The following is an 11,542-nucleotide window of genomic DNA, read 5'->3' on the forward strand; positions in this document are numbered from 1 at the left end:
GTTTATCACTGAGGCATATATATATATATATTTATATATAAGTGTTTATTCTACAGTGAGTAGAATAAATACAGTAAGTGCATAACTTACTGGTCTCCACTGAAGTGGTTAATTTACAAATATATCATCTTCACCAACATGTATGCTTGTTAACAGCTATGGATGAAAAACCATGACTGTGTTTCTAGTTTTATTACAGGAATGAATAAATACTGATTCTATATAAGCAGAGATCCTAATTTCACCTACTGCAGCGTCTGGAACATTTCACCGTTTCAATAAAAATTTCACCGACTGATCAATAAATTAATGAATATTTTAAACCCCTCCTCTTTGTCTCTGCCAATCATTATGTCACGGGGGATGATTTGATTAATCCGGTAATAAATCCAACACAAAAGGAAGAAATGTTGACTTCTCTGAATGGTGTTGAGCAGAAATGAGAAAACAGGGTTAATAGCTGAGCGCAGGAATTTTCATTCCAAACATTCACTATTTCATCCTGAGCATTTTTACATTAAACACTAAAGTCAGCACTCAGGATGAAATCGAAAACGTTTTAGTTTTCACTTAATGAAACGAGCAGATTTATCAGCAGGTTTTACTGAATTACTGAGTTCATGTGTTTTTGTTTGTGTTGCGTCAGAGCAAAAAAAGGATCAGTTAACACACATTTAATAAATACTTCATGCACAATGAGGCAAATTCTCTAAAGACCAAAAGCTGGTCAGAATTTTAAATCTGTTCATCACCGGACTGATAATGAGAGTAAGGGACAAACGTGAGGTGAGGGTGGACATCTGCAGGGTGATGGATGAGTCCATGCCGAGCCCCACCACCCTCCTCCACCCTCCACCATACACAGACCCAGGCCTCGCCCTGATAACAGCTGGGGTCAAAGAGGAAGAAAAAGCACAGAGATGCTGGTGGTTCTGGTGCTGCTGGTGGTTCTGGAGATGCTGGTGGTTCTGGAGATGCTGGTGGTTCTGGATCTTTGCTGTTGACCTTCTACAGCCTCAAAACATCAGGACCAGTTGATATGGTCCACAGACTCCATCACTGAGACACCTTCCTCTGTCTCAGGTCAGAGAAAACAAGGCTGCATCCTGGTCTGACCAGTGTGTTTTATCCTGCTGTTTATTTGCTATCAGTCACATAAGAATCAACATAATTTGATAAATAATGATTCTAAGACCCTTTTCCAGCTGTGAATACTGAGTTTCTCAGGAGGGATCAACACGTTATGTCCTTGTTCATCAGCTGTTGATGTGACGATACAAACGTCTCACCTTGGACTACGAGGCGTCCGAGCGCCGTTCGCCTCATCCTGGTTCCGGGTCGGTTGGCAGCGCACACATAGACACCAGAGTGCTGCAGGGAGACATCTGAGATCATCAGGTTGCCAGTTCCCAACACCTGGATCCCCTCGACCCCGATGGAGCGCCCGTCTGATGGACACAGCGACAGAGTCAGGACGTGAACTAAAAGTTAAAGCCTAGAAACTTTAAATCGTGTCTGTGATCATGTGACGGTACCGAGCCTGCTCCAGGAGACGATGGGCCTTGGGTTTCCTGTGGCAATGCATTCCAAGATGGCCGTCTGATGGACAGTGATGGTTAGATTTTGGGGTCCAGACAGGATGACTGGCTCCTTGTAGGTTCTGGGAGCTCCACCTAGAAGAATGAGACAAAGGGTTTGGAATCTATAGATTCCATCCAACCGGAATGTTTCTATTCCGGTTGGATGGAAACCGGAATAGAAAAGCATTCTGACCAGTGGTGTGCGGTCAGGAGAGGCAGTGCCTCACCTGTCATGATAAAGAAAAAAATAAAATAAATATTAATATTTTTCACTGATCTGTGTTAAAAATGCATTTTCAGTATGACTCTAACACACTTTGACAGTTTATTAAGTAAAAATCAGCAAATTTGAGGATTTTCTGATCAGATCCAGGGTGAAAACCCGTGTGAGGCCGTGGCGAGCTGGGCCTCCTCTGACTGGTGATCCAGTACAAACTGGGTTTATGATGCGTTTCTGGTCCTCAGCATATCATGAACTTTACAGAAATATGTGTTATACACCATGACTCTCCATAGTCTGTGTAATGTCTTTAAAGTGTGTGTGACAGAATTATTCCTGCTGATCTACAATAAAGTGCAGAGAAAAGTCAGCAGGTGAGGCAGACAGTACTCTGCCTCACCTCAAGGGGGCGCACTCCAGTGACGTGTGGTGAGGTGCATGGCTGGTGGTGATTTACAATTGTAAGGACTGAAAAGAGCATATTACTTTAATTCATTCAACAGCATGCAACTACTGGTAATGCTTCATATTCCATCAATTACACTCACACGCCCACTGTTACCAACTCTTGAGTGAGAAAAGCTGCTATTGGCTGTCCTAAAAGTCACCAAATGATGTCACCACCTAATGCACAAAACAGCTGGTACATATAGTTGTAATGGCTACCGTGGAGAAGAATTTCGTGGGAAAGGCAAAAATTGATGAAAAGACAATATGAAAATGTTTAAAAAGGCAAAAACAATAAAAATAAAACAAATTCTTTGGTTAATATATATATATATATATATTAACACTGAGTCTGCAAACACAAAATCTGCAACATTTCATAACACTTTTAACTTAAAAGTTTTCCTCCACACTCTTCATTAATGGACATTAATATCTGACGGTAAGCCAGCGCGGGATCCTCCAGCTGCAGTTTTGTTTCATTTCCAGCCTGGTCATGAAGCAGAGGCGACCATCTCCTGTCATGATGCAGCTGCTGCTGCATGAAGCCTCTTCTGGTTGTTTTTGGACAGGGGAGGGGCCTGCCAGCACCCATTCTTCATTGAGAAGAATAAACTACCTTCATATACGTCAGTCTCCAAAAGTCTCCAATATTACCAGAAAAAGTCGCTTGATGGGTCTGAAAACTCACTAAATATAGCGACTATTATGCAGACCATTATGCAGACTAGATGATGATGTCATTTAGTGACTTCTAGCCACTTTTAGAACAGCCAATAGCTAATTTTCTTACTGAAGAGCTGGTAACAGTGGGTGTGTGAGTGTAATTAAAAGAGGAATGCTGATGGGTAGTGCTGCACACGTTAATGCGGTAATTGCGCATTAACCAAGCGGCAACCTCCGCTGGTAAAATGTGAAACCTATGCAGAAATGCAAAAAACTGCAGTTCCCCCCTCGTCCACTAGGGGCTCCAAAACAGAGCAAATCCCCATAGACTCCCATGTTAAAAAGACCAACTTCACAGCAGAAATAAACATGTTAAAAGCCTGGTACAAAAATCCATTTTAGGATTAAAAGGTCACGTTTACCTTCATGACAACTTTGAGGGGGGTGAATTTTTTTTCTAACTCATCCGTTTGGATGGTATTTAATCTTGAAATACTGTATAATTAGGGGCGTGTCTTTCTGATTGACAGAGATCTAATATCCGTGGCAGGAAGGGAGAGAGTAGCACAACCGCGGAATTGTGATCCACCCCCACACTCACAGCCCCTCTCAGCTCCACCTCTTTGCCCATATTTGGATTTTCCACGAGCAACGACAGGTGGGATGCTGCCAAGATGGCGATGGTAGGAACCGCCCAACGAGTTTTATTTTTGCTCTTCACAAACCTACGGGTGACATCACGGAGGCTCCGCCCATCTTTTATATACAGTCTATGATGAAGAAAAAAAAAAAAGAAGAAAAATACAGTCTATGAAGTTAACGCAACGATTAATTAACGCCATTAATTTTTTTAATCCCGTGTTAAGGTTTTCTTTTTTTTTAGCTGCTGACTTTGATGACAGAAACATGGCGTCCATGTCTCTCTTCCCTGCTGCAGCGGTGATGATGTAATCAGGAGAGAGCGTGTTTGTTAACATGAAGAGACGTTTTCTGTCTGGAACTTATAAAAGAAGAAGAACCGACGTTTCTCTTTGTCTAAACTCATGCAGATGGCAGAACATCGTGATTTTAGGACGAGAAACTTTTTATTTATTATTCTTTTTTTTAACAAATGTGGTTTTAATTTATTTAAGACAGCAATGGTAAGACATGTTTTCTGACTTTTACAAGCATGCAGCATAAATCGGGTCTTCTTCTGTCTCTGGTTCGGTGAATCTTGGTCATATTAAGATGAAACTTCCAGCTGTGGAATCTGTGAGATGTGAGCTTTCAGTAGAGGAGCCGTTTGTTCGTGTTCATGGGGAGACATCATCTGTGTTTACATGTTTTTCGGACTCTGTGTAGCTGGTCTTTTAATTATTGTCTTAACTGTGTTTGTTGGTGATAGAAATGGTTTTACTGAGCTGTTAACCCCTTGAGGGCGAAATAAGTTTCAAATCAGAACTGCAGTCGAAAGAGAAAAACAAGGAGCGTTCTTCCCCCCTCTCCCTTTGGACAGTTTCTGTAGGTTGGCGGTTTGTGAGCGGACAGTTCTTTTATACAGTCTATGAAGGACGGAGAACAAAGCGCCAGCAAACATCATGATGAGGACAGAAGATGATTCACACACAGGAAGTTGCTATGCTTTGCAATGCTAGCGCTAATTTCACGCGCTAACTTACGTTAGCATAAAATGGAGTGTATACAAAAGCTACATTAATCAAGTAATGCCACGCAGCAGCAGTTTTCCCTTAGTCTCACTTAATAAATTAAATTGATAGTAATTTAATAAGTTTATAAGGACAAACACACTTTCACTCGGCCCAAACATCATTACATTTGTTGTTGTAAACTAACAGGCCACCAGTTTACTCCACTAATACATCACATTACAACACATACAACACGGTGCATCGAAGTTATTTCGTCACTGAACTCTTATTTTGAAGGAGAAAAACTTGACAAAGACATTGTTGATGTAGGAGACAGATTGTTTATAGGGAAGCTTCTTTTTATCCCTCACAGCAAATGATAACATTTTTTAATAAAAATTTAAAAAGTTTTAATTATTCAACCCTTAACTCCCGGTAGTGGAGACTGCAGGTGAAGCTAAACAGTCAAGCTAAGAATGAAAGTTTAGAGAATTTATATCCAGAAATGTGGATAATGAAGCAGTGAAGGTGCATGGATGGAAGTTATTGAGCATATTGTGAATATTTCTCTCTCCTCACCATCTAGAAGCTGTGAGATTCTCATCCTGCTTTCTGTCTGTTCACCTGATGCTGATATTCATCACATATTGTTCCTTCTGTGTTTAGAAGGAAGCAGCTTCACAGCTTTAAATCCATCCTGCTGACTTTTTACCTTTTAGTTAGTAAATCCTGAACATTTCATCCTTCTTTCTCGTAAATATTTGGTTTTATATATGAAGAAATATTTTAACTGTTGGTGTTTAAAGAGAAAACTGCTGCTAAACCTGTTTATGTGTTTATGTTACCAGACTTCTCAAAAAGGAAACTTAATATATATTTTAATGAAGAGCCACCACAGAATGTTTGTTATTTCTGAAGAACCACATTTTTATTTGAATTTTTAAGGTTTTAAAATAAAGAAAAACATAAACCTTTATAAAATGAGGATAAACAGACTTTCTTCTAAGGGATGCAGATATTTTATTAAGTCCCTGGTTTCCAACTTAATGACAAGAAAATAGATTTAAAAAAATATTTTAGCCGTGTATTTAGAGACATTGTGGAAGGTCCAGAGTCGCAGGTTGGAGACCCCTGATGTTGTGTTAGTAAACCACAATTTACTGCATTTTCTTCATATAGTCGCTGCCCTTCTTTTAATGGAAAGAGACATTTTTGCACGTAACAATGCGATTAATCATGATTAAAAAATGTAATAGTTACCCAGCACTACTGATGCAATATGAAGCATTACCAGTTGCATGCTGTTGAATGAATACTGAAATAAGATGCTCTGTTCAGTTCTTACAGTTGTAAATCAGTGCCTCAGCAGCCACGAACCTCACCGAACGTCACTGATTCTGACTCAGCCGGACCTCCGCTGTCATTTTGTTTAACACACATTAAGTTAGCCAGTTTCACAGCAGCCAAGAAAAGCTGGCGAAAAACCAGCCGATGATCCTGTGAGCTCTTCGTTTAGGACACAAATCTTCTAAACTGACCACACAACTCTTATCCTGGCCGAGACTCTTCTCAATCAGCTGATCCGAAGCTCAGGTGGACTGACTGTAATTCAGGAATTGTGTGTGTGTAATATCCTTGACATTGGGAGTCATGTGATCAGAAAGTCACGTATATCTAACCACCTCAGACTGAAACTGACTGTATAAAAATCCTGTTAGTGTTGAGGTGTGTGTGTGTGTGTTTCCTATAGCAATAACCAGCCCAGCCAAAAACATAAAATAAAGTTTAAACAAATTAAAAATAAAGTTTTGATCATCTAAATAGCTGGTTCAGTCCCAGCTGGTGTCTGATCACCAAGGTGTCACAGCAGAGACATCTGATCATGGTGAAGGCCTGAGCGGTGACGTCTGGAGGTGGAACATCATGGTGGGGGCTGGTTTTACACGTCATCTGACTGAAGGAAGAAGGAACTGCTGCGACAATGTGGATAAAAACCTACTGCCAGCTACCAGGATGATGAAGATGAAACGAGGATGATCCCAAACACAGACGTCTAAAGAGAAAGCGAAGCTGCTCCTCCTTCCTGTCGTTCCATTTCATCAAAGAGAAATTCATGTCTGAACTTTTGTTCTGGTTTCTCACCACATCTGGATTGTTTCCAACACCTGGTGACAACTTCATGTCCCCATTACAAATATATTTGCTGTGTTCCAAACTTATTTTATTTGCTATATGTCCGAGCCTTTCCAATAAACTCCCAGATCAGAAACACATTTCCGCCTCTGAGTTTGGGTTCAGGATTCAGGATCCAGCTTCCTGTTACTGATGCTGTCCTGGACTTCCTCAAACAGGTCCTCCTCAGAGCAGCAGCAGCAGATCACATGACACATGGGTGTTCTCCTACCTGTCACGTTCAGTGTGGCCTCATGGCTGTAGCGAATGTTGGCGATGTTGGCGGCCACACAGCGGAAAACCCCGGCATCCGCCCTCCTGGCCCCGGTGACCTGCAGAATGCCCATGGGGAGGAGAGTGTACCTGAAGAAGGAAGTCCGAAAGAAAAGTTCATCCATCAGGTGCAGCACCTCAGAGCTGAAAAAGTTTAACCTTGAATAGTAAACCTGTGAGATCATATGTGTTACCTGCTGTCTGTGGTGTTCAGTGGGACTCTGTTCTTCTCCCAGGTGATGCTGGCCTCAGGTATTCCGCTGATCTGGCACTGGAAGCGAGCTACCCCTCCCTCATCCACATACATGGATGTTGGATGAGTGTGGAACTTCGGAAGAGCTGAGGAGCAAAGGTTCAGCGTTACTGAGGAAAATTTAAAGGCAGATTTAAACATGGGGATGTAGAAATAGAGGTCTGGGTTTTCTTCTAAAGCTTCAGCAGTGATGCCCACGAAGAATCAAACTTGTTTAAAGGCACAGAAACAAACAATAAACACACAATTTAAACTACTGCAGTAAAAGTGGATGCTGAGGATACAACCGATTAAAACCTTATCACGTGTCCAGGGAGAGTCCAGATTTCTGCACCACATTTTTAAAAGAACAACCCGTCCTCATGGGAAAGGCTAAAGACTCAGGAATTCAGGACAGATGTCATCCAGTGTTTGTCAGAGCTGTTTAATGTTCCACTTGGTGAACACAGAAACAAACCAAACTACTGGACTCTGGATTTTTTAAGCCAGGATTATGCTCCTTCTATGAGACTGTCAGCCTGGAAAAATCATCCTGTCAAAGAACTGACTTTTCATCTCTGGGAGCCTCTATGACCATTTTAACTCATTCATAGAGATGTGGAACTTTTAGCTTTTAATGGCCACGTCTGTATTTTGATTTTGTCTTTTTTGATGAAAATCTGTCCAGAACTACGGAAGCGTGGAGCTGTCACCCAAATTTAAAAGACTGGGACCTTACCACGTGACCACGTGATCACGTACAGAACCTTTCTGAGTTACGCTGCTAACAGAAAGAAACAAACCAAACGACCGCCGTCTCAGAGGTGAGAAAAAGCATTAAATAAACACAAATAGAGCGTCAATAAACAAGTAAGTTAATAACTATTGATAATGTATATTTTATTAATTTATTTTGTATTTATAAAATGGAATATTTATTCATTTCAGTATTTATGTATTTAATTAGGAATGAAAAGAGTCTCCATAATTTAGGGCATTCATGACTAAATGTGTGAAAACTTATTCACTGAGCACTTTTTTCTTTTTTTATGTAGTTTTTCTTATTTCTAAAAAATTTTAAAATACATGTTGGGTTGGTTTTTTCTTTTGTTTCACCAGTTTGAAATACTTTTACAGTCACTTCTGAAAGTTGCAGCGAGGAGCAAATACACGGATTAATCATCATTACCAGTGTGACACGTACATGTGTGTGTTCACACAGTGCCAAACAACATTTTCCTCCCACAGAGAACAAAACATTCAGGACACCTCCCAGTCCTCCCAGGAGTGGACGTCCCAGCAGGTCCAGACCAAGACTAACATCTCAGACTCTGCAGGCCTCAGTGTTGGCATGTTAAATGTGAAAGTTAGAAAAAACTGAACCAGTAAGGCTTGTTAGGAGGAGAGAAAGCCTCTTCTCTCTAAAAAGAACATTGCAGTAAAGCTGCATCTGAACAAACCACAAACTCCTGGACAGAATGGCTGGAAAAGAATCAAGGTGTTAAGATGATCCGGTGGAAGTCCAGACCTCAGGTCAGCGACCGCAAAGCTCAATGCACAGAAAACCAGCTGCTGAACGAGTTCTGTCCTCTGTTGGATAAATAATAACAAACTGTAGTTTGTAAGAGACCAGAAGTCCATGAGGAATGTGAAAATCCATGACCTGATCATGGTTATGGTTTTCCTGGTGACTGGGTCGGATGATACCAGCATTACTTACATGCCAGCTGGACTCTTGCCCTGCGGCTGACCAGCAGGCCGTAGCGGTTCTGGACTGCACACTCATACTCTCCCATATCTGCATCGCTGCCCTCTCGGCGTTTCTGGAATCTCTGGATCAACAGCGTGCCGTTTTCCAGAACCTGGAACCGTGGGCTGGCTGGTAGGGGCGTCCCGTTTCTGCGCCACGTTACGGTGACGGGTTCCTCGCCCTGGACCTGACAGTCCAGCATCAGAGGACGGTCCCTGACTGCGATCACATCGCTGGGCTGCAGCAGGAAAGACAACTCTGAGGCCAAACAGCCACCTGCACACAGAAAGCACAAAGATTGGCTCAGACCACACACACTAACATATTTACCCCCTAATGGCCATTTAGTGTCACTATTATTTGTTTTGTTTAATTTAATTAATTAATTTTATTTGTCTATTTTATTTACTGTCATTTAGGAATTTGTTTTCATAAAACGTATCTATCGTTTGTATTTATTTATTATGAATCATTTATGTAATATTTAATAGCATTTTATTTTGTTATGCCAGTCTTCTTTGTTTTAGTTATTTTTATCTGTATTTATTTATTTTTTAATAGTTTTTAATAATTGTAGGTATTAAGGGGTTAAACTAGAATGTATATAAAGTCATTAAATATACCTGAAAATGTGGATAATGATAAAAAGATCAGAAAAAAATCTAAATTTATTTATTTTTAATGCACAGAAACACAAAGTGAGCGTTAACGTTTGTGACATAACAGCAGAGAGGGAAGCAACGTCAATCACAGGGGTCAAGTTAGTCCAGCCTCCATTGAGACAGGACCCAGTGTTGACCCCCCCCAACCTCCATCATACCCCCGTCCACCCAGGGCCACCATCTGCCCCCTCTTGATACATCCACTCCACCCCGCCTGCCTCCCCCATCCTGTCACATCCATGTTGGGGTGACTTTCCCATGCCACCACATCTCTCCTCCTCAACCCTGTCCCCCTCTCCACCATGACCTTGGTGACACCCCCAGACTTTCCCTTTTCTCTGGTTCTTTTTTGGTGTTAATGTCTTTGTATGCAAAGAACCTTAAAGCTCCACACAGACGCTCTGCCCCTCCCCGAGTTTTAACAAGCACTGTTGAACTTGGACCAGCTCCATGTCTCAATGTCATGATGCAGTTTTCTTTCTGCCCTGCTAGTTTCTTCTTATTGTTCTGTTATTATCTTTATTAAACTTCGTTCTGCTGGTCAGAGGAACACTTTTACCAACCTGGATACACCACTAACTGGAGCCACTCTTCCATGAATGACCCCTGTTATAATCAATGAGTTTTTCTGTCATTTTTTATTATTTTCATTGAGAATAATCAGATTCCATTGTGATCCTGACAAGAATAATTTCATGTTTAAAATTAGCTCTGTTCACGTTTTCTTTTGCGGATCATCTCACCTGATGCTCATTTTTAATTAGTTTCCTGAGTTTATGGACTCATGTTGGATCATTTCCTGTTCTCAGTGTCTCAATAATCGTCTAGTGGTGTCTCACCCTCAGCATTGTGTAGGATTATAATTAGATTTCCTCAGCTTTGCACAGGTTATGACTATATTTACCTGCATCTTGCTTTGTTGCTTTTATTTGTACATTTTATACTAATTTTATACATAAGAATCTGATTGGATGGCACCTTTAAATCTTGTACTTTTCACAGTGACAATAAAGATATTCTATTCTATTCTATTCTATTCAGCTGTAGTAGTCTGTTAAGATTCTGTGAATTATAGGCTCCATATATGGACAGGGTTATAGGTCTCTTGTGTGGCTCTGTATATAGCCTGATATGTTTCCACACATTGGTTTGGTTCGGATACAGCCTGGTTGGGTTTAGAGAAAAAAATCGTTGGGACTGAAATAAGTTCTTCGTTCAATCAGCTGTTTTCCAAAATAACCAGAAACCAGCCGCTGCTGTTCATATGGCAGCTAGACGTCAGTAAAACACCAGATGGACTGGTGATAATCTGCTGGTAGAAATGGTTGACTGAGTCTGAAGGGGAATGAAACCATCTAACAGCAGTTGAGGACATAAGCAGGTGAACAAGTTTTCAACATTTTTAAGAAATGAGCATCTGCCTTCTTTGTATGTGCCACTTAGCAGATGTTGTCAGAAATGATAGCAGGTCTCCTGGTCGCTGGGTCGGCTGATACAGCCCTACAACCCCTTCCCCCCTGGGACTCCCATCCCTCAGCCTGGTAATTAGATTCAGGACTCCCTGTGCAGATGGGATGGGGGTGAGAGAGCTACTGCAGGACGATTAGAGAAGACTGGATACAGATGCTACGTTTTGTCCTGGATTGCTTTTATTATAACAGAACCCAAAACCTGGGATTTCTCTCTAAAAAATGTTCTTTTAATCTTTTTATGTTCACACTAAGAAAAAGCCACAGAAGAATATTTTTTAAATTATTATTACTACTACTACTACTACTACTAATAATAATAATAATAACAATGAGGATGATAATTCAGTGTTTCATAGCAAATGGTTAAAATAGGAGTTAATAATATAGTAACTATAACTAGAATAATAATGAGATAATAAACACTTATTTTATGTTTT

General features: G+C 40.8%; 1 protein-coding gene across 1 annotated transcript in view; it reads right to left on the minus strand.

Annotated features, from left to right (window-relative positions):
- The window catches only part of si:ch211-57n23.4 (immunoglobulin superfamily DCC subclass member 3), a 55,933-nt gene extending 45,703 nt beyond the window's left edge, over window positions 1–10,230 (minus strand). Inside the window, exons 1-6 of the mRNA XM_041966905.1 lie at window positions 10,197–10,230; window positions 8,942–9,247; window positions 7,184–7,328; window positions 6,949–7,079; window positions 1,536–1,673; window positions 1,290–1,448 (exon numbers count right to left, since the gene is read on the minus strand). Coding sequence (XP_041822839.1) covers window positions 1,290–1,448; window positions 1,536–1,673; window positions 6,949–7,079; window positions 7,184–7,328; window positions 8,942–9,247; window positions 10,197–10,230 — 913 coding nt within the window. The remainder of the gene's footprint in view (window positions 1–1,289; window positions 1,449–1,535; window positions 1,674–6,948; window positions 7,080–7,183; window positions 7,329–8,941; window positions 9,248–10,196) is intronic.
- Window positions 10,231–11,542: the final 1,312 nt, after the last annotated feature.

The sequence above is a fragment of the Melanotaenia boesemani genome, chromosome 17, assembly GCF_017639745.1.
Source record: "Melanotaenia boesemani isolate fMelBoe1 chromosome 17, fMelBoe1.pri, whole genome shotgun sequence".
Taxonomy (NCBI): Eukaryota; Metazoa; Chordata; class Actinopteri; order Atheriniformes; family Melanotaeniidae; genus Melanotaenia; species Melanotaenia boesemani.